Genomic DNA, 24,724 nt, shown 5'->3' on the forward strand with positions numbered 1-24,724 from the left:
GCAAGCACTGCATATTCAATGCCTTCAAATTTGACTCTTTAGTTCATTCGAGGTAAACGTCTCAAGTTAACTTATTCTCTTTCACGGGGTGTATTTAACTATCGTATTTTAATTTAATGTCGACACACACCGATGCCTTACTTCAAAATAAAGTTTCTGCTTTAATACACATAATACTATATTTACAAATATAAGGTTACTTTAAACTATTTTATACAAGATTGTGTATATAAAGGCAATAAACGATGGAGGATGAAACTGTTCAGAAGAAAAAGGTATGTGTTTATTTATTTATTTATTCATGTTTCCATTTTACTATGTTTGTATATAAACCTTACAGAAGTGTTGTCGGAAACTCTATTTTTGTTTTTGTTTTAATAATGATTTTACCTAGTGTATAGTTAAAAACGTGACCATTTTGAAAACTGGTCTATTGAATATCGCATACATGTATATATTACAATGTATTTAACGGAAATGGGCCTTATTACTGCAGTGCAATCCAATTATGAAAAGACCTAAAATCGCATTTTCGCCAGAAAGTATATATAAAAAAACAGCGTTTGATATTCATTTATCTAAAAGTTTCAAAATGAAGTATAGCAGAATAATAAATAATAAATTAAAACTTGACTTTCAATACGAATTATGGCCATGGAAACCTAATTTCACACTTTTTATATATGTAAGAATTGAAAATACATTTGTATCTCATGGTATTTCGCTTCTCAATTACATGTAACTATTTTGTACCAGGTTAGAGTTGTCTTTTTGACATTGTTCCTACATTTTTTGTATTGATATTGTATTTATATTGTGTCATAGATCAAACTTATTCGTTCAGTATATGTTTACTTGTCGAGTTACGCCATTTCAATTGATATTTTATAGTGTGTCTTTTTATGTTGTAATGTTACACTGCTGATTCAGGTTAGGGTGAAGGCTGGCGCCTGTTAAAACGTTTAAACTCGCTGCATTTGTATGCACCTGTCCTAAGTCAGGAGCCTGTTGTTCAGTGGTTGTCGTTTGTTGGTGTGGTTCATAAGTGTTTCTCGTTTCTCGTTTTTATACGCCCGTCAAATTTTTGACGGGACGTATTATGTTATACAAATGTCCGGCGTCCGTCCGTCTGTCTGTCCGTCTGTCCGTCCGTCCGTCTGTCTGTCCGTCTGTCCGTCTGTCTGTTCGTCTGTCTGTCCGGCGTAAACATGTCGCACCGTAACTTGAGAATGACTTATCCAAATTTCATGAAACTTAACATAGTTGTTTCTTATGATGGTCAAACGATCTGTATACTTTTTGGTGAAAATAAGATTAAAACTTTTTGAGTTACGGGACTTAGTAACTAAAACAGGTGTGTGTTTTTTTTTCACATGTCGCGCCGTATCTCAAAAACAATTTATGATTATTGCTTAAAACTTTACACACTTCTTAGTTATATTAATCTTAAGATCTGTATACTTTTTGGTGATGATTCAAAATTTTGTTTTTGAGATATTGAGTATTTTGTTAAAAAGGGGGAGGGGTTTTTCACATGTCGCGCCGTATCTCAAAAACAGTTTATGATTATTGCTTAAACCTTTACACACTTCTTAGTTATATTAACCTTAAGATCTGTATACTTTTTGGTTTTGATTCAAAAATTTTTTTTTGAGATATTGAGTATTTTGTAAAAAAAGGGGGAGGGGTTTTTCACATGTCGCGCCATATCTCAAAAATGATTTATGATTATTGCTTAAAATTTTACACACTTCTTAGTTATATTAATCTAAAGATCTGTATACTTTTTGGTTTTGATTCAAAATTTTATTTTTGAGATATTGATTTTTTTTTTAAAAGGGGTGTTTTCACATGTCGCGCCGTATCTCAAAAACGATTTATGATTATTGCTTAAAATTTTACACACTTCTTAGTTATATTAATCTAAAGATCTGTATACTTTTTGGTTTTGATTCAAAATTTTATTTTATAGATATTGAGTTTTTTGTAAAAAAAAAAAGGGGGGGTTTTCGCATGTCACGCCGTATGTCAGAAACTATTTATGCTTATTGCATAAAAATTCACACACAAGACGACGGGCGTATCATGCGCTCATGGCGCAGCTGTTTATTTATATATGGATAGAACGTGGTTTTCCTGTTTGAATTGTTTTGCACTAGTCATTTTGGGGGCCCTTTGTAGCTTGCTGTTCGGTGTGAGCCAAGGCTCCGTGTTGAATAACGTATTGTTACCTATAATTGTTTACTTTTTACACATTGTGACTTGGATGGAGAGTTGTCTTATTATGTATATGTACCACAAAACTATGACTATCTGAATCTCACATATACTGTAATCTGGAAAAATAAGGGTAAGAAAGGCTTAGCAATCAGCAGCAATCAATAGATCGCTGCCAGTCCCACATTTTCCAAATGTTTTTACAAAATTTTATTTGATTTTGGTTGTATGCATTAGAATAGGAATAACAGTTTTGTATAGTTTTTTCTTTAATTTCGATCTTTTTTGGAAACTCCCAGAATCCCGGGTATGTTATCCAGTATAAACATATCACTGCTTTTACTGGGGATGATTATTGTTTAAATATATATCAAGTGAACCTGTATATTTAAGCATGCTTATATTTTTATTTTTACAAGAAAAATAACTATGCATAATGTATATTTTCAGTATAAAATCGCATATCTATAAGATCAAATATATACTTTAAATGTTAAAAACAAATAAACACCTTCCCTTAAGGATATTTTGAAATAAAAGTCCTAATGCATTATTTAGTATTATTTAATATATGTACGCGTTGATGTTTCAACTAAATGACGTAAAATCTATATCATAAAAGTGCTGTTGAAAGATTGTTATCTGATAGTAAGGTTGGCCGATTTTAGAATGCCTACATTTGTTTTATAAGTTTTATAGAGAGCTCGCCTTAATGTTGTTACATGTAAAACTATAAAAAACATATGGAACAATATAGATTAATGCAACCTTAATCTGATTTGTCAATGCTAAGTCAACAATTGCAAAGATCTGACAGCGCTCCATTTCATATGTTGTTTTGACGACTATGTGATCCTCCAGTTGTGTGGTACATTTGTATAGATTCTAATAAGCAAAGCGTGGATTTCAAACAGATTGATTAAGGTACCAATCTTGATAAAATGGTATCTTATTATAGAATAAGGACTTTCAATGGTATTTTTAAAAGCACTGTACACATATTATTATAGTCCTATGCGTTTGCACTAAGTATATAAATAGCAGTGATATCAAAAGATGTTCGAGATCCAGTCTATAGCATCGTGCTTTGTCTGGTCTGTTAGGGAAGGTCAACTATTATCCAAGCATTACGCAGTTATAGATTTCAATTAATGTCAATATCGAAAATTTTGCATTCGTCACCTCAGTACTTTTGAAAGTCCTGTTTGACTTGTATTAGCCAATAGGTAATAATTTTTTTTTATAACAAGAAAGTGTTGAGTATAAGGACCATGAAACTAAGATATTCATTTCTTGGTGATTCATCACCGACACCGTTATTCAATTGTTAACACCTCGTATACATATGCTTTATTGTTAACACCTCGTATACATATGCTTTATTGTTAACACATCGTATACATATGCTTTATTGTTAACACTTCGTATACATATGCTTTATTGTTAACACCTCGTATACATATGCTTTATTGTTAACACCCCGTATATATAATTATGCTTTATTGTTAACACTTCGTATACATATGCTTTATTGTTAACACCTCGTATACATATGCTTTATTGTTAACACCTTGTATACATATGCTTTTAGATATTCGGTATCTCATTTTGGAGATTGAACTTGCAGCCAGTAGATCCAACTAAAAGACCGAATGTCTGTTGAGTTGGTTCGTAGTTTTGTTTGATACCGAGCTCGTTAAAAGCATCCTCGGCAAATGACAGACCCTTACAACTCGTTCAGTTGTACCATCAAAACGAATAAATTGCGTAGTGTTAATCTACAGTTCTGTAGTTAAAACATAATGAACTTTCAACTGAATTAGTAAAACGCGAAGTATAAATGAACAAGTTGAATTGTTGAGTTGTCGAGTAGACGGAACGATTATTCAACATATTCAGTACGTTGAGATTGCCAATGGGTGTAAATCTATAAATATACCGTGTATGATAAGGTTCCTTATACGGTGGGATCTGGTAATCGGAGTTGCTATACTATAAAACCAGGTTTAACCCACCATTTTCTTCGGAAAATGCCAGTACCAAGTTCGGAAAATTACAGTTTTTTTTTCTCACTCGATCCGTTGGTTGATAATGTTTTATTTTGTTTTGTTTTATGGACTTCCCTTTTTTTTCATTTATTGGTTTTAATAATCTAAACATCATTTTGCATTTTGGTGGTTGGCCATACAAAACTTTAAGAGAAACATATTCTCAAATTTATAACTGTGATGTTATCGCAAAATTATTGAATTTGGACTATATATACAAAAAAGTCATATACATGTTAATCAAGTGTTTTGTTTAGAAAATATTCCTGTCACTAGTATGTGAAGCTGTGTGAACATGGTTAATGACTAGAACAGTTAAATCTATTGTGGTAAAAGTGACAGCACAAAATAACATTTATTATTTTGAGTTTTGGAAACAGTAGAGGGTATAGAAATTAGCAAACCACGACCAAGCCCGCATAGATAGTTAAAGGGTAGTTGGATAGGACTTGGGTAGCTTATTATACAAAAGGATATATCTCCTTTTAAAAAGATAAGTAGTCTCTACAGAAAATGAAATAATAAGGCAGTAAAAAAAGGAAGTCCGCGGTTTAATGTATTCGCATTCTAGCTTTCTAACTTTCTTTTTTGCAATAGTTACTATCATACAGAAATTTTACAAGTCTGACATTTACAAATACATAAATAATTTTCTAATCAGGTCAGTAAAGTGCGATGAACTTGTTTTCAAAATATTACTGAAAACGGACTATTTCAATAGTTAAACGTGTTTTTGCTCTAATTGCCCAATCAAGTGATAGAAAATTGAGAAAAAATGAAATATTATGTGTCACAAGCACGATCGTCGTAGACAAATCACTGTTATTAAATCAACTGTAAAAGAAAATTTTATTTGCTGGAAATCACTCAGAGATTTTATCATTTACGCAACGTCGCAAGTGAGTAACTTAGCATGTTACAATTTCCGGTAATTGCAGACGACCTTGACAGATGATGTATTTACAGCGTGCTACTGTTAAGTGCGTTTTGTTTAAAATTGATATAGACTTATTGTTCATTTCCCTTATGTTAGTTTGAAAACATCAAGACAAACATTTCTTACGAAACCTAGATGAAAAGAAATTTGTTTGAACTTCCGATTTTAAGTAGTTGGCCGACAAAAGAAAGCAATGTAATTAAACTAATTATGAATTAATGAAATAATTAAAGTAATTAATATCAGAGTATTTCGAATTCAAAACTTTCAGGGGACAATCTAAAATTGAAATGAACTTGTAGATTACTTACATGTAGTTATTGGATGATTGTGTACCTCGCATCACATATATAATTAGTCAAAATCACATAATCATAATGATAAAAAAAAAAAATGATTTACCAACAACAGACAAGAATATGAACAAATATATTAATTAAAATGATACAAAAGTGTGTCCTCTTAACGATCCCAGGATCTGGCTGGTCTATTCTCGTAGGACTGATACTGTAACACCTACATGTTTGAAAAGATTAAAAGCATTTTATAGTCTTGAAATTATTATAATTTTCATAATTTATTTACTAATTTGTTTATTTCAATTTTGCGTCGGAAAGATTTTTAAAGAATTGAATGCTTCTTTTTTTAATTTTGCATGTAGCGCTGAGGCGTTTATACTAAAGATGTGCGCACAATCAACGTTTTAAAAACCCTATAAAATTACAAAAACAAGCATTCAATTCTTATAATTACTTTCTTATGCTACTAAATACGATTTGTATCAACGTACCTTTCATTTTTCTCGTATGCATTGTTATGACGTTTTCACCGGAAGCACGTCGTGCTATCATGAATGTTAGATTTTATTGGAAAATAACATTTGATTTCTGAATGCCTCTTGAATGTTTTCAGTCAATTAAAAGTACGGATTCTTATGAAACATACATGTATTATAATTATTTAGGGAACGACTGCAATATTTTTTCTGTCAATGAAGAAATAACATAAAAAATGTGGTGAACACTGAATAAACCTTGTAGCAGGTTATTTAAAAGTGTGCACCACATTTTTGAGGTTATTTCGAATAGACAGAAACAAAAATATTTCAGTCAGTCCTTATAATCTAATTCTCAATTCCATTTTAAGGGGTAAATCATGAAAAAACGTTGCCGATGTCACGGTCACATGACAAAATTATGTCTATGAGCTGATAGACAACACAATTTCAACCAATCAGAAGACGTGTTACATCCAAAATTAAATTATTTGTCTAATTAATCCCTTGCGACATTTAATTTCATTCTCAGCTACATGGAAACTCGTCATAATAATTGTTTGCACGAAATGGGAAACAAGGCAATGAATCTAATTAGTTGAGCTACGTTTAATTTCAATAGTCGTATTGTCTTCTTATAGCGAACTGCCAATGAAGAAACAATTAAATTGCTGTTCCGGCTATATCTATTCAACCTGTCAATCATTCATTTTTGCGCATGCCTTGCTTGCTTCTCCCTCTGAATCATAGTTCTCACTAAAGTTCGGCTATAGTTTGTATAAGGGTTGTATGTGGCTTATTCTCGGTTTGTTTATTGTTCCTAAAATAAATGCTATTTTAAAATTAGTATATAAAGATTGAATATTCCAATTTATATTCAGAATTTCTCGAAATTCCTTAGAAGCTGTCGTATAAACTCTCAAACAGGATAACTTTGGTAAGATAAGAGCCAGTATATGTTAACAGTACACAATAATTCCAAAAAAAGAAAAACTTTTTTCTCAAATTATGTAATTTCCATAGATAAATAAAAAGGAGGAAATAATTTGAACTTTTTTGTTCGAAAATGTCATTAGTGCACATGATATCTCTATGATGTCATAATCATGTTGGAATTGATATGCTTCCTAATGGAACATATATATAAATGGTATAAAAGGGTCGATTTGTATCTATACCATTATATCACTGAAACACTTCAACAACATGGCAGCGATTAAATTTGTTTTAGATTTCTATTCCTTTTTATGATTATTCTCCAATCATCATCGAGATCAGACAATTTTTACGCAAATTTGTACCTAAAGAGCGTATGATTTTCCGTAATTTTGTAAAACAACATAAAATCACCTTGTTAAAAATAACATTCGGGACCTCATCACATAGCACCTGCCTCAGTAATAAACAGTCATGTTTGACCATGAAATTGCCTTTTGGTAGGGCTCTACACGAAAGTTACCAACATCACAGCAACATCTTTGTATCAGACATATTATAGCAAATTCTAATGCAACATCGTATGTAACGTTCATTTTAATTGCATACGTCACTAATTTTCATGACATAAATTGTCAATTGATGCTTTGAAAACGTACGATCAAGCGGAGAAGACGTATGCTAGATTTTAAATGTATGATTTGACGTTGTTTTCTGTCAGTTTCATTAGAATGGAGATAACAATATTGTATTTTAAGCTCCGACGGCATCAATTGGTGATTTGATGGTCGCAAACTAAGTTTACCGGCGACGCGTTTTGGGTAAGGCTTTTGTTCATATATTAAAGACAACATCTAAGAATCACTCAATATCTTGGAAACTTCATATTCTCCGATTTTTTTAAATATATATTCAGAAGTCCATTACTAGAGGAAGTGTGCAACCCTCTATATAGAAAGGCGACCACGCTTGTCCCCGTACTTCCAACTGTCTATCAATAGTAACAAAAATCAATGTCCAGAGTTTTTGCAATGAATTCTGGGTAGAGATAAATTATGCAAAAACCCTATACATCAATTGGCATACAGTTTAAAATAATGTTTGACTATCGACGTGTTAATGAATAGCAGATTCTAGATACCATATAATAACAGTGTCATGAGCCATGGTAATGGTATGATATAAAGTCTTACTGTAGGACAATTTGATTTAATTTGTTAGAGTACTAAATCAATCTCAAGGGTTGAGTTGGGTATAGAAATATGGTAATCCCTGGAATCCGGATCACCCAGTAAACCCCGTTCTTACAAGCGTGGGATGTATGAATTAGCAGCCCCGTAAGGTCGGAGGAGGGACGTTAAATCCAGAACCTCGCGTATTTAGGATAAGTGTTAAGCTCGCTACATGTTAAATAACACTTGCGACAACTCTTTGATGGGATATACATGAAATATTTGCCACTGAACGTTAAACAAACAACACGTAATAAATCAAAACATAAATCCGAATGATATGCAGGCCTGATGTGTCTTCAGTCTTGTGTTTATAAAACGACCTTAAAAAAGGACTATAGGGACGTTGCATTGGTGACTCACGCACATCTCGTGAGGGAGAGCGTAATGACGGATAGAAAGGAGTAAAAAATGCCTCTTACTTTAGAATAGATTAAAAACAAAAGACTTTTGAAATTCGAAATTGTTTTGAAGCCATCTGCAGCAACAAATATTCGGTCATTTTTGACAGATGCGTTTCTGTAATACCAAAGAAGAAACCGGTCTTTCGATCGCTTATACATCACGGTATATAGCTTCCTTGATTCCGTAAAATTAAACCAAGAATAATTCGTCAACACAACGTTCTATTTAAAAATGGAAGCAATTGTAACTATATTTTGACAAAAACAACTATATCTTTCAAACATGTTAAATAGACGATACTTGCATATGTTTAGTCACGGCAGAGTTGATGTTGTTTTTATAGTGTTCATTTGCTTCATGCACAATTTAGTGATAAATGGTACCAGTATATTCTTTTATATTCTTTTATATCATTTTCTAATTGTTGAAAATGAAGTTTTAAATAACTGGCAATAAGAAATTACCGCACTAAGTTGGCTCATTTTATTTTCAACAAACTGATTATCAACCAAACACTCAAGGAGACTAATTAACAGCTATCTGTTTGATGATAACATTTCTACCCATGATTGCATAGTTGAAAAACGAGATTTGGTAGGACCACCTATAGCGCTTTCCACTGATAACGGGGACGGTGTGATCGCCAAGCTATATAGTACAGCTTGCACACTTTCCCTAGTAATGGACTTCTGATATTATCTAATAACATGGGGTAATGATTCATTATGCATTGAGGCGAAAAATCAAAATATAAAAATAAAAAAGACGAAATGTAGTCTGAGTTACATAATAATGAAATTCAGTACATTCCGTTTTGCATATTTCTGAAATGAGATATGCAAGTTAGCGGAAAGCAAACATTAAAATTCTGATATTCTATATACCATTTGTATGCGAAATAAGGATTGATATTTTTGATAATTGTTTTTCATATTTTTTGTAAAGTTTTATGTCGATGCGTTTATCGTTCCTTGCTAGTTTAACAAAACTTTTACATAATAATTGGGCTTAGATTGAAAAGTAATGGTATAATCTAAATGTAAATCTAAACATTTCAGTTGGCTTGAGTTATTCTTTTCCATTTATATAATAATTTGTTTCGTATTTTCCATTTCTAATTGAATATTGGCTATACAAGAGATTGTCTCTCATTGGCCTTTTCTATATCTTGTCATTAAAGCACCAAGGAATATAAGGTGTCAAAAATGTAGGTCCTGAAGACGGTGTAACCTCGATGTCATGGTCTAGTGATCATGATTAAGTTGTTGATCAAATTGGCAGTATGTAAATGGTAAATGTGATCTCAAAATGCTTCATCGTTAAAGAACACATGCTAAAAGAGGAGGAATTTACGAAGGGACAATCAAAATTCATAAATTGGAAGAAAAATCGACAAAACAATAGCAAAATAGAAAAACGACTAAAAGATAAACACAATTCTACTAAACACTGATGTCTATATAGAAAACAAATGACTGGGCAACTGGAACCTAATCAAAAACCGGGGATGGTCTTAGGTGCTTCGGAAAACTTCGGATCAGCAGACCCTGATCCTTATGTCAGGCACGTGTTGCTCGTGGTAAATACATATTCGGTGATAAGTCCCATTCAGAGATGTCACAATATAGGAAAAAAAGACGGGATTGTGGAAAAAACAATTGGAACCGATATCCGTGGCTTCTGTAAAATATATAAGATTTGTTTTTAATTTATTTCAAAAACAGATACATCTTATAGGTATATGACAAAATATACATCAAATTGAAATACACACATTCATGTATAAACAATATCAGATAGCGAATAATATCAATATACTATAATTGTTTGATAACATGATATAGAGGAGCAATTTGTCGATAGAATGATTTTATCTCGTTTTCACTGTTCATGGATCATGGTTGAAGTTTTTAGTTTTAAATTTCAGATTTCAAAAAGTATTAGGTAAAATAGATGTGCATAAATTGTATTATATTAGTATTATGTAAAATAGATGTGCATAAATTGTATTATATTAGTATTATGTAAAATAGATGTGCATAAATTGTATTATATTAGTATTATGTAAAATAGATGTGCATAAATTTCTCAGCTTGTGATTCCACTACAAAATATATTTAGGGAGCTACCATTTGACTTAATGGGGGGCTAGGATGAAATTTGAAAAAAGGCAGGCCAGGATTTTTGAATAAAAAAAAGGCAGGATGAGCAACTTGGCAAAAAAAAAGGCAGGATGACAAATTATGTAAAAAAAGTCAGGATAAACTAATAAAAAAAGTCAGGACCGAATAGAGTGAAAAATAAAAAGGCAAGACAGAGATTACAACTAAAAAAAAATGCAGGACAAAATTTTTCATCCTAGCCCCATAGAAATCAAACGGTAGCTCCCTTAGATAGAAGATGTGTGTTAAAACCATGAATTGATATGACCTAAATTATATATATTTTGACTCCAAGTTGACCAGTGCCCCTTTAAACCTCAGATACCACTGATGAAGGATACCTGTTACTCTAAATATCAGCACAACAATGTTAAATCTGCAAATTTTGCGGAAGCAAATTTTTGTTCTTCCCTCGCCTGGATAATATATATATATATATATTATCATCCTTTACGATAGACAAAATAGCTGATCTGAAAGGTACACCATCTACTTGCCACTATACATCATGTACTGTGTTACAACCCTATATATATAAAGCTGGATAAAGCCGACGAGGAAAGGCATTACATCGACCACCAACAGCTATTTTTTTATATAGCCTAGGTTGTCGAGTGATCTAGGGCGCTGGATACGGTGCAGGCGGTCTTGCCACGATGTCACAGACGCAAGGGTTTGAATCCCGTTGAGGGAAGGACAAAAGGTTAATCGCTAACGCAAATTTGAAGATCTAACATTGTTGGGCTAAATTTGAAACGAATTACATATATATATATGGAAAATGTTGTTTATGCTGTATTAAGACCCCTCTAACAAGAAATTTGTTTTGCATGCACACGTATAAAAATTGCGGTTTTTATCCATCGCAATCATAGCTTTGAACGTTGTTTTCAATTTAGACTTGTATATATATATATATATATATATATGGTGTACAAAAATTTTTGCACCTTTTGTTTGCGGTATACCATCTTTTCCGCAAGTTAATTGTTTTCTGTTTAGTATTAAATTTATAATTAAGATCCATTTATTACATTGGTGATCCGTTTATTTGGCAATCGCCAATGCCAGTCAGCAGGGTTTAAGAACATTTGTTGTTCGACCTGTTAGTCAAATGCGTTTTGTTAAAAAATACTTTTTCACTTTTTTGGTCTTTTGGAAAATGTTGTTTGTGCTGTATTTAGACCCCGATAACAAGAAATATGTTTTGCATGCACACGTATAAAAATTGCGGTTTTTATCCAACGCAATCATAGGTTTGAACGTTGTTTTCAATTTAGACTTGTTTATATTTTTTCGTTTGGGCTTGTTTTATATTTGCCTTCGGGTTCATATGATCCGTTCATCCTATTTTGACTCCTCAAAAATTAAAGAGTCTATTCTAAATTGAGGTAAATTGTATTGGCTTTCCAAATACCGTTTCGATTCCTAACATCACGGAAGAGACATTAATTGTCGAAATCCGGAAATGGTGTACAAAAACCTTTGCACCTTTTGTTTGCGGTATATCATCTTTTCCGCAAGTTTATTGTTTTCTGTTTGATATTTAATTAATATTTAAGATCCATTTTGTTACATCTGGTGATCATTTTATTTGGCAATCGCCAATGGCAGTCAGCAGGGTTTAAGAACATCCGTTGTTCGACCTGCTAGTCAAATGCGTTTTGTTTAAATATACTTTGTCACTTTTTTTGTCTTTTGGAAAATGTTGTTTGTGCTGTATTTAGACCCCCCTAACAAGAAATCTGTTTTGCATGCACACGTATAAAAATTGCGGTTTTTATCCAACGCAATCATAGGTTTGAACGTTGTTTTCAATTTAGACTAAAGTCTTGTTTATATTTTTTCGTTTCGGTTTGTATTATATTTGCCTTCGGGTTTATATGATCCGTTCATCCTATTTTTACTCCTCAAAATTCAAAAGGTCTATTCTAAATTGAGGTAAATTGTATTGGCTTCCCAAATACCGTTTCGATTCCTAACATCACTGAAGAGACATTAATTGTCGAAATCCGGATATGGTGTACAAAAACCTTTGCACCTTTGTTTGCGGTTTACCATCTTTTCCGCAAGTAAATTGTTTTCTGTTTAGTATTAAATTTATAATTAAGATCCATTTATTACATCGGTGATCCGTTTATTTGGCAATCGCCAATGCCAGTCAGCAGGGTTTAAGAACATTTGTTGTTCGACCTGTTAGTCAAATGCGTTTTGTTAAAATATACTTTTTCACTTTTTTGGTCTTTTGGAAAATGTTGTTTGTGCTGTATTTAAACCCCTTTACCAAGAAATTTGTTTTGCATGCACACGTATAAAAATTGCGGTTTTTATCCAACGCAATCATACTAGGTTTGAACGTTGTTTTCAATTTAGACTTCTTTATATTTTTTCGTTTGGGCTTGTAACATATTTGCCTTCGGGTTTATATGATCCGTTCATCCTATTTCGACTCTTCATATAAAATTAGTACACCATATCCGGATTTCGACAATTAATGTCTCTTCAGTGATGTTAGGAATCGAAACGGTATTTGGAAAGCCAATACAATTTACCTCAATTTAGGATAGACTCTTGAATTTTGAAAGAGTCGAAATAGGATGAACGTCTAAATTGGAAACAACGTTCAAACCTATGATTGCGTTGGATAAAAACCGCAATTTTTATACGTGTGCATGCAAAACAAATTTCTTGGTAGAGGGGTCTAAATACAGCACAAACAACATTTTCCAAAAGACCAAATGAGTGAAAAAGTATATTTTAACAAAACGCATTTGACTAGCAGGTCGAACAACTGATGTTCTTTAACCCTGCTGACTGCCATTGGCGATTGCCAAATAAACGGATCACAAGATGTAACAAAATAGATATTATTAATTTATTACCAAATAGAAAACAATAAACTTGCGGAAAAGATGGTATACCACAAACATGAGGTGCAAAAATTTGTACATCATATCCGGATTTCGACAATTAATGTCTCTTCAGTGATGTTAGGAATCGAAACGGTATTTGGAAGCCATATAATTTACCTCAATTTAGGATAGACTCTTGAATTTTGAAAGAGTCAAAATAGGATGAACGGATCATATAAACCCGAAGGCAAATATAATACAAGCCCAAACGAAAAAATATAAACAAGTCTAAATTGGAAACAACGTTCAAACCTGTGATTGCGTTGGATAAAAACCGCAATTTTTATACGTGTGCATGCAAAACAAATTTCTTGTTAGAGGGGTCGAAATACAGCACAAACAACATTTTCCAAAGACCAAATTATATTTTAACAAAACGCATTTGACTAACAGGTCGAACAACAAATGTTCTTAAACCGTGCTGACTGCCATTGGCGATTGCCAAATAAACGGATCACCGATGTAATAAATGGATCTAAATTATAAATTTAATACTAAACAGAAAACAATTAACTTGCGGAAAAGATGGTATACGGCAAACAAAAGGTGCAAAGGTTTTTGTACACCATACCGGATTTCGACAATTAATGTCTCTTCAGTAATGTTAGGAATCGAAACGGTATTTGGAAGGCCATATCATTTACCTCAATTTAGGATAGACTCTTGAATTTTGAAGAGTCGAAATAGGATGAACGGGTCATATAAACCCGAAGGCAAATATAATACAAGCCCAAACGAAAAAATATAAACAAGTCTAAATTGGAAACAACGTTCAAACCTATGATTGCGTTGGATAAAAACCGCAATTTTTATACGTGTGCATGCAAAACAAATTTCTTGTTAGAGGGGTCTAAATACAGCACAAACAACATTTTCCAAAGACCAAAAAAGTGACAAATTATATTTTAACAAAACGCATTTGACTAACAGGTCGAACAACAAATGTTCTTAAACCGTGCTGACTGCCATTGGCGATTGCCAAATAAACGGATCACTGATGTAATAAATGGATCTAAATTATAAATTTAATACCAAACAGAAAACAATTAACTTGCGGAAAAGATGGTATACGGCAAACAAAAGGTGCAAAGGTTTTTGTACACCATATCCGGATTTCGACAATTAATGTCTCTTCAGTAATGTTAGGAATCGAAACGGTATTTGGAAGGCCATATCATTTACCTCAATTTAGGATAGACTCTTGAATTTTGAAGAGTCGAAATAGGATGAACTGGTCATATAAACCCGAAGGCAAATATAATACAAGCCCAAACGAAAAAATATAAACAAGTCTTAATTGAAAACAACGTTCAAACCTATAATTACTCTAAATATGAGCACATGCAACAATGTTAAATCTGTAAATTTGCGGAAGCAATTTTTTGTTCTTCCCTCGCCGGGATTCGAACTCATGCTATTGGGATATCGTGACAACACCGCCTGCACTGTGTCCAGCGCTCTGGACCACTCGGCCACCTAGACTGAACTTAAAATTCAGCTTTCGGAGGCCTAGTATTACCTTTCCTTGTCAGTAGAATCTAGAGTTGTAACACAGTACATGATATATTAGGCATGAAGATGGAATTGATTGCAGATTAGCTAAATTATCTTTCGTAAAGGATCGTAAGGTGCAGTCACAAAAATAATTATTGATCATTCTAGTATTTGTTTTTGTTCACAGGGTATATGGGCTCAAGGCAACAATCAAATTGCAGGATTAGCTGAGATATTTCACTCCAGTAAAAAATAAATTGGTGTATATAAGAACATTTGTTGGTCGACCTGTTAGTCAAATGCGTTTTGTTAAAATTTACTTTTTCACTTTTTTGGTCTTTTGGAAAATGTTGTTTGTGCTGTATTGAGACCCCTCTAACAAGAAATTTGTTTTGCATGCACACGTATAAAAATTGCGGTTTTTATCCAACTCAATCATAGGTTTAAACGTTGTTTTCAATTTAGACTTGTTAATATATATATGTAACACTCAGAATCGTGTCCATCTCCCCAAACGTATCCGATTCTCCCAAACGTGTCCATACGACGTCACTGAACTACAAAAACATGTATAGTGCTAAAGGGCGCCAAAATGTGTCCTTTTCAAAAACGCTCAAAACGCTCAAAAGTCGGTAATATGAAAATAGTCTATTTAGGATGTGCTATTCCATCTAAAATTCCAAGTGATATCAAAAGTTTGCGTGGCCTTTTAGGCCAGAAAAGCTAGGAATAGCATGATTATATAAATCGTCAAAAATGTGTCATACAAGAATATTTTGTATATCAATTATACATCAACAAGGTAAGAACATCGTAAAAATAAATCGTCGCGAAGCCGGCTATAGAAAGAGCTACGCGCTAACAAAAGTATCCGCGGATATTGGATATTGGCTCATATTCTTATATATCCTATATATCGTTAGGCGATAATAATATAGGACATTAACAGGTAATAAAAGCCGCTATCCCATGTGAAGCCCGAAGAACCCATATTATAACAGAGTGTCAACGTTATTTACCATTTATAGTCGCCTAACGATACAGGAGATATAAGAATATGAGCCAATATCCAATATCCGCGGCCACGCGAACTTTTGATATCACTTGGCGTCCGTTGTCATGTCTGTCATCCTGTCCTCTGACACCATCTTACGGTGTTTATATATCCCAACTCGTTTGTTATACCCGTGTCTGAAGTGACGTTTTTGGATTTCAGTTAAGCGTAATCTATGTATTACTGGTAAATTATTAGGTCAGGGATTTCGTTACCACAAATTATTTAAAATCTTTGCTGAATTCTTCCATAGATACAAAGATTTGGTTTGCAAGTTTGGTTGTACCTGTAAAAAACTTATTTTAGACGGAATAGCACATCCTAAATAGACTATTTTCATATTACCAACTTTTGACTCCAGATTATATAATTTTTCGACAGGTTACCTTTTCTGTGGTAAGACATCCTGGTACTCGGTCAAGTAAGAGCAACCAAAATAAGTAAAATCAAGCATATACTCGGTGTAATTTGAGGGGAAAGTTTACTGTTTTCCGATGATTTTGTCGTGTAAAGAAAATATGAAGCAGTTAATTTTCCCCAAATATCGACCGATTGAAAGTTTGATTTTACTTCTTTACGTTGCTCTTACTTGACTTGGTACCAGGATGTATATAGTATATAGCAGGGTTTAAGAACATCAGTTGTTCGACCTGCTAGGCAAATGCGTTTTGTTAAAATATACTTTTTCACTTTTTTTGGTCTTTTGGAAAAAGTTTTTTGTGCTGTATTTAGACCCCTCTACCAAGAAATTTGTTTTGCATGCACACGTATAAAAATTTCGGTTTTTATCCAACGCAATCATAGCCTGATAGGTTTGAACGTTGTTGTCAATTTAGACTTGTTTGGTATATATATTTCTTGACTTAGTACCAGGATGTCCCACCACAGAGAAGGTAACCTGGCGAAAAAATATAAACTTCGGAGTCAAAAGTCGGTAATATGAAAAGGGTCTATTGAACGGTAATGTTGTTTACCGAGCCCGGAAATTTATATACGATCCTGGTAAATTTATCGATCCTTTAAATAAACTTATTCTAAAAGTTTACCAATTCAACACTGTAATTAAATCTTTGAATATTGTTTTTATTGGTATAAATATTGATTTTGTTATCAGTAAATTAAATTCATACTAAATAGTTGTGTTATACACATATGCACGTTAACTGTACTAAATCTGTCGATACCTTTGTTTTGGCATTGCACATGGTCATGTTTTTATCTGACTGTTAATAACGTCTTTACAGTAAATCCATTGGATGTTGGATGTGTACTTATTGATATTTTTGTCTTAGATACATGAATTTTTTTATTAGTTGTTATTGGCTTTGAACTAGTTGTCAGTAACTGCGAGTATTCTCAGATCTGTACTTAGTGTCCTTTTTGTTGTTAGGGATGAGGGATAGATAAATACCCTGCCACGTCCGATCTGTGTATTTGTTTGATTGTTCTGCTTTGTATCGATCTGACGAGTGAAGCCTTTTTCAACTGATTTTTATAGTTTGTTCTTATGTTGTGCTGTTTCACCACTGTCCCAGGTTACGGGAAGGTTGAGCGCTTATAATAAAATTGTGAATGGAAATGGGGAATGTGTCAAAGAGACAACAACCAGACCAAAGTGCAGAAAACAGCCGAAGGCCACCAATGGGTCTTCAACACAGCGAGAAAATCCAGCACACGGAGACAGGCTTCAGCTGGCCCCTAAACAAAAATGTGTACTAGTTCAATGAAAATGGACGTCACACTACACTCCAAAACATATAAATGAACTAGAATTAAAAAAACATACAAGAATTAATAACAAAGGCAAGAGGCTCCTGACTTGGGACAGGCGCAAAAAAAAAACATGTTTAACCCCGCCACATTCTTTTCTTCATGTGCCTGTCCCAAGTCAGGAGCCTATAGTTCAGTGGTTGTCGTTGGTTGGTGTCGGTCATACTTGGTTTTCGTAAATTGTTTTGTAATAAATTTGGCCGTTAGTTTTCTCAATTGAATTGTTTCATATTTTTTTTATGTCGGGGCCTTTTATAAACGACTATACGGTATGGGTTTTTCTCATTGTTCAAGGCCGTTCGGTTGCCTATAATTGCTTACTGCTTACATCCACTTCATTTGAACTTTGGTGGATAGTAGTTGTCTTATTGGCACTCATACCTCATCTCGAACCTTATTTTTGTATCGGATTAAATCTGTCAACAGGCCAAGGTCTATCTCCTACGAAATGTTCCAAAAAATTAGATTACTTATTTGAAGTTATAACCTCTAAAATGTGAATAGTTATTTTCTTGAAAACAATAACTGTTACAGATAGAGAGAGAAAATTTAAACAGTAAATATGACAAGAACAATAAGATCGACAAATAAGTCAAAATAACAGAAATCTTACCCTTGAAAGATATTTTTGTAAGTTTTTGCATCTGAATGATGAATTTTACTCTTTTTGCAAAAACCTATAGTTGATAGATTGAATCTTTCAAAGTAAAAGTGTTCAGTAAAATAAGATCTTCAAATAAGTCACCATGGTCAAACTCGTCAATTTATGCCTTACATGTGTAGGAGTATTTCCCTTGAAAGATGGGTTTTACCTGTTTTGTAGAAACCATAATAGATGGAGAAAAATTGTGAATACCAAAAATGTTTAAGACATTAAGATCAACACATCAGCCAAAATGATTGAAACTGTCAACTGCCTCTTTATAGAGTAATTGCCCCTGAATGACTATATTTATCTATTTTTTTTTTTTGCAAAAATTATGAGAGCAGTGATACTATATATATGTAAGCCTCAAATCTATGTCCAGCCTCAAATCTATGTCTTTTCCGCAAATTTTTGTCCCTTTTAATATTGCGTCATAGGCGTTCCAAATTTATGTCCTTTATTGTCTCAAATCTATGTCTTTTATTGTCTCAAATCTATGTCCTTTATTAACTCAGATCTATGGCCATTTTTGTCACAAATCTATGTCCTTTATCGAAGTGTGGTGACGTAAGACATAGCAAACCGTAATCAAGTAAAAAAATATGTGTAGTTTCATTCTTGAAGGCACATTAATAAAGTAACATGTATGCTCGTTATGCCAATAGTTTGTACACAGAATTATGTTGCGGTTGTTGAATGTTGATGTCATGGTACACAATGGATTTTAAAAAATACATAGATTCGAAACCGGAATAGTTTCACCAGAAAAAAAACTTTTTTAATAAGATAGTGGCACAAAATGTCGTTGTTAAACCGGCAATAAATTATACCCTAAACATTTGTATGTGGTACCTATACATTGAAACATTGAACAAATAGGTGTATGTGTTTACAGATTACGATACAGAATAGGTTCAGTTCATTGTTGAAGGCCATACATGTATCTTTAGTTGCTTTTATACAGATGTCATTTTGTCTCAGGTTGTTTATTAACTTATATTTCGTATTTGTTATCAAGACGTTATGAGTAAAGGGAAGTAACGATAATTACTACAGAACAATTAAACAAGGGATCAAGAAAAGCAAACAATTTGAAAATGTTGTAGTTTTACAATAAAATGTAAATCATACAATAATTACACACGCATGTAAAATTTTTAAGCACACACATGGAGAACACATCCCAACTTAACATTAAATTATGGGAAACGACTAAAATAAAACAAAAATCCTATAAGGCCGTACTTATTAGACTGGCATAAATTTGCGCATGACGAAACAAACTGGAAAAAGATTTTAAAAAAGAACACAGATTTGAGGCCGTATCTTTTAAACGAACATAGATTTGCGAATGACGTCACGATTGAAAACAAATTTGAAAATAGGACACAGATTTGAGGCCGTATCTTTTTTAACGGACATAGATTAGCGATTGACGTACGATGGGGCACAGATTAGCGAAACGGACACAGATTTGAGGCCGTACACAGATCTGAGGTTTACATATATAACAAAAACGTTCAGTAAAAAAATTAGATCTGCATAATATGGGTATAAACTGCAAACAATAGAATTGATCATCAATACCAGATTTACAAAATAGAATAAATATCAAAATGGCATATTTTCACCAGGTGAGCGATTCGGGCTCTTGGAAGTATCTCTATCAACTTGAAATAACGCATTTGAGACTGACATCCAAACGGAAATGTACACGCGCTAACGTAGCATGCTATCGAAGAGCTATATGTTTCGCTTTTTTTTAAACCATGATTGACAAGTTGAATGATTGATATGAAGTATTTATTTTGCATATCGGAATGACACTTATACATAATCGTGCATCGGTTCTGACGTAATAGTATATTACATTTTTGATCATGTTTCAATTGGTAAATGGTCGTAACATTCCGTAATAATTAGTGAACCTAGCTAATCCCAGACGATAAGTACAATGCTATGAATAAATATTTGGTTAATTATATTTATGTCTTATTATTAGTAGTTAATTGGTATTTAGAGAAACTGTACCAATTACAGCTTGTGTTCTGTTTGAAATATAAAAAAAACCAAACAAACAAGAAATATTTATGGATAGTTTTTTCATCGTAATATACAAGATTGTTTTTTTATTGTAGAATAGCTTCTCGTGCTGTGTAAAATAATTGTACGATTTGTCAATTACAATAACAGCGCGACACGACCTAGAGAAATTGACTTTCTTTCCGAGTTAAACATGCTATAACCCATTTGTTTTTCACATCAGTCTTCCAGATCAAAGCATATCATTACAATCATTTCCAGGAGACGTATTCTATTAAACCGCTATGAAATATTCAATTTCTAATTGTCTTTGTTGTTAAACACTAATTGAGGGTTCTACAAAACGTTTTGCTGTCGTAGATTTTCCTTTTGTCATGCAAAACGCTGCAAAGCTAAAACGTCATCCGGGAGAATACAAATTATTATATTGGTTTGCCAACATTTGATATAATTTGAAATAATCTATTTTCTTCTAATACGAGTGATTTAAGCCTTTGCAGACGACAGTTAATCGCGCGTGCTAGGGCTTCGAAGATTTACATCGAATGTCTAATTTTCTTTTGATAAAGAAAGATTGATGTTCAAATAGTGGTCACAACACATTTAAAAAGTGCTTTAAAACTATTTAAGCTGAAAGGAAAAGTTCACTGTTTGTTCTGAAAATCGTACAGAAGGACCCCATTGGAATCCAGCCATTTTTATTTATCTTGTGTCTATGAACGTGTTGATGTTCGTCGGTCAGTAATACCGCGAGGACATGATAATTGGTTAATTAACAGACTACTAATTACATGTTATGTTGTAGGAGTGATATCTCTGTAGAAGACCTCAGAACTATGTGTAGCCATTACATTCACTTATTCTTGCAATAATAAACTTTGAATACAATCGGGTTCTTTAAGCAATAATTTTGAGGTTTATTGTGACTTAGGATGCTCTGATAGTGAAAGCAATGGCTGAATTTATATTTTTGCGAGAATGACCATATTTGAACTTTGAACTAATGCCACTCATACGTAAAGAACGAGACAGAAGTGAACTTTTGTATGGATTATGTTTTGACGTAAGTATAGTTTTGTATATAGTGCGGAAGGATCTAAATGACAAAATTGAATATACAATGTGCATTCTTAAAATAGACCGGATTTTTACGTTGGTACTAAAATGAAAATTTCATGTGAAAAAGAATTATATCGACATAATCAAATTAAGCTAGACTGAATTTCCTGTGTTTTTTTTTTTATTTTTACAATATACATATACGGGTAAGGTATAACAATAGGAATATCCGCCATCCAATATTTAGCGAGAACAACTGTGACTTAATGTTGCACTGTCACCATAGTTGATTTGCACAATTTGTCAAGTAGAACTCGAATTTTGGGGAAACATTGTGATTGTGTGCGGCATGTATGGTCAAATGTTTTAGTTTGGACAGGATTCGGGCAACAATGATGTCTACGTTGTCCGTACTTGAATACTTCTATCAAAATATGTGAAAGATTGAAGCATATTTATAGACTTGTTTGAAGCTACATTCGTGGTTTTTAGTTGTTTTTATATATTTTTTATTTATTTCGTTGATCTAATTTTAAATATTGTAAATGGAAAAATAAACTTCTTATTATGAATAACATGAGTAAATATTTTCAATTTTTAAGAGCTTTATCATGATACCGAAATCGGTTTAATAAAATAAAAGTAACCTAATTTCTTCGAAAATTTGTGAGCATGTGATAGAAGTACGGCAACGTCCTTAAACCTGGAGCAGGCCATTCAACTTTATATATTTTCTATTCTGAATTTCTTGAAAAAGAAACAAAATTTGCGTTAGAAGGGAATTGCTTATTTTCTTTGAACAAATAGCTTGTTTTCATTGAAAATTAACGAAAAAAAATATTAATTTGGCATTGAGTTTTAACAAAAATGTCTAGCTCTTTTATGTTATTGGGTATTTTTTTTTTATTAGTGTCGAAAAAAATGTTTTTCCAAAGAAAATAAAAACCATGCCCCTACTTGTGGAGCAGGATCTGCTTACCCTTACGAAGCACTTGAAATCACCCCCAGATTTGGTCCTTTTTTCTCAGTTTTTTTTTTTGTATTTTAACGTGGTGTTTTGTAGACTGTTGTTCGTCGCTTTTCGTTTTTTTTGCCATGACATTATTAGTTTATTTTCGACTTATGAGTTTGAAGATTCATTTGGTCTCTTTTGCCTCTCTTTATCAAAAAGTAAAATCACAAAAATACTGAACTCCGAGGAAAATTCAAAAAGGAAAGTCCCCAATCAAATGGCAAAATCAAAAGTTCAAACACATCAAACGAATGGATAACAATTGTCAAATTCCTGACTTGGTAAAGGCATTTTTTTATGTAGAAAATGGTGGATTGAACCTGGTTTTATAGCTAGCTAAACCTCTCACTTGTATGACAGTCGCATCAAATTCCATTATATTGACAACGATGTGTGAACAAAACAAACAGACACAATATGTAAAAATGTCAAAAATAGGGGTACAGCAGTCAACATTGTGTTATCATCTTAATCACTATAAAAACAAACAAATGTAACGAAGAAGCGCAAAAAGGGCATACATCAAATTTAACATCCTCATTTTGCTAATCAACTTATTAAGATGATTATGACTTGGGACAGAAACATGCATATGTTGCGAGGTTTTTGAAAAGCCAGTTTTACATATCTCAATCTTTTCCTATTTCAATCTCAATGGAATAGAAATCAGTTCAGATAAATTATTTCAAAAACTCTATGAATAACCAGATAACGGAAAAAAACGAAAAATTAACAAAAGGAAATCCTGACGAAGATACTGATCTTGTATGCCAGAACATTTAGAAAGAACAAAAGACATACTGACGAGGTCCGTGACCTGATATGACATGAAACATTTAGATAAAACACAAGACAACCACTGACAACATTCCTGACCTGACATGACATAGACTATGAAGATAAAACAAAACACAACTCCTGACGAGTTTTCTGAAATTTCTATGTCAAAAACACACTAATATAGAACATACCGTCGGACAACAGCTGACGCGGTTTCTAAATAGAAGGGATACAAACCATAATGATTAAGATTTAATGTGTATAACAAAAACATATTTGATTGATTGATTGGTTGTAGGTTGCTTGACATCCAGTGGCAAATATTTCATGCATGTTCAGGACTAGAAAAATAAATAAGACATAATTTATATGATGAAAAACTTGAACTGAAAGATATATGATAAACAATAATTATAACTATGTACATTGTTGGAAAATATGAACTTCTTCATGTTTCCGAGTTTAGAAATAGGACAAAACTCGAGAAAGTACATAATTTTATATTGTTTGTATCCTGCTATTCAAGTACACGTACAAATAAAGCAAAATAAATAGTTTAATGTATACGGTAAGATTCTATTTGAACAACAGTTGGGTGATTGCAGGATAAAACAAAATATAACCGCTGGCTTAATACATTTGTACTTAACTATTTTGTTTATTTGATATAGTACAAAAGTCATACTGAAAGTTCTATAATTGATCTTTATCGACCAATTTAATTTGACTCGTTGTCATATTATTACAAAACGTGACTTATCTTTAAGTTAACTGTTTCGACTTGTGATTGGTGATATATTCTTTAATGTGTCTCATGATTTGTGTATTGTTTTTTCAATATAATTTTTGGTCGGGAGCGTACTTTGTAAAATTCCATAAAAAATATGCATTTAAATCATAAGGTTATTGAACTTAAAGAAATAAATGAAGTATTTTAATCAATGATTTTCCCGCATAAGCACGTACAAATATGCAATATTGTAGTTTTCTTACTGATAAAAAATGGCGACTGAAACATTTACGATATGTAATCAAAAGTTATGTAAATGTATTGGAATTTGAAACTTTTCCAAATAGCCTGGAGTATACGACAATTCATTAATATGTTACGATTCTTCTGCGCAGGAGGTTAATTCTGCTTTGTTTATTTGCAAGTTAATGATTAAAAAAAAAATAGAACGAACACTATTTTGTACCGGATTACTACTATAATATATCGCACTAGTTCGGACCTCAACAAGG

General features: G+C 32.6%; 1 protein-coding gene across 2 annotated transcripts in view; it reads left to right on the forward strand.

Annotated features, from left to right (window-relative positions):
* The first annotated feature begins 201 nt into the window (after positions 1 to 201).
* LOC127708925 (atrial natriuretic peptide-converting enzyme-like) overlaps positions 202 to 24,724 on the forward strand; it is a 98,439-nt gene continuing 73,916 nt past the window's right edge. The window contains exons 1-2 of one of the 2 annotated variants that reach the window (XM_052214109.1): positions 231 to 275; positions 21,437 to 21,694. In XM_052214109.1, coding sequence (XP_052070069.1) covers positions 21,635 to 21,694 — 60 coding nt within the window. In that variant the 5' untranslated portion in view covers positions 231 to 275; positions 21,437 to 21,634. Of the gene's footprint in view, positions 276 to 21,436; positions 21,695 to 24,724 lie in introns of both variants that reach the window. The other variant, XM_052214111.1, reaches the window with a different exon arrangement.

This window comes from Mytilus californianus, unplaced genomic scaffold (assembly GCF_021869535.1).
Source record: "Mytilus californianus isolate M0D057914Y unplaced genomic scaffold, xbMytCali1.0.p SCAF_7, whole genome shotgun sequence".
NCBI classification, from domain to species: domain Eukaryota; kingdom Metazoa; phylum Mollusca; class Bivalvia; order Mytilida; family Mytilidae; genus Mytilus; species Mytilus californianus.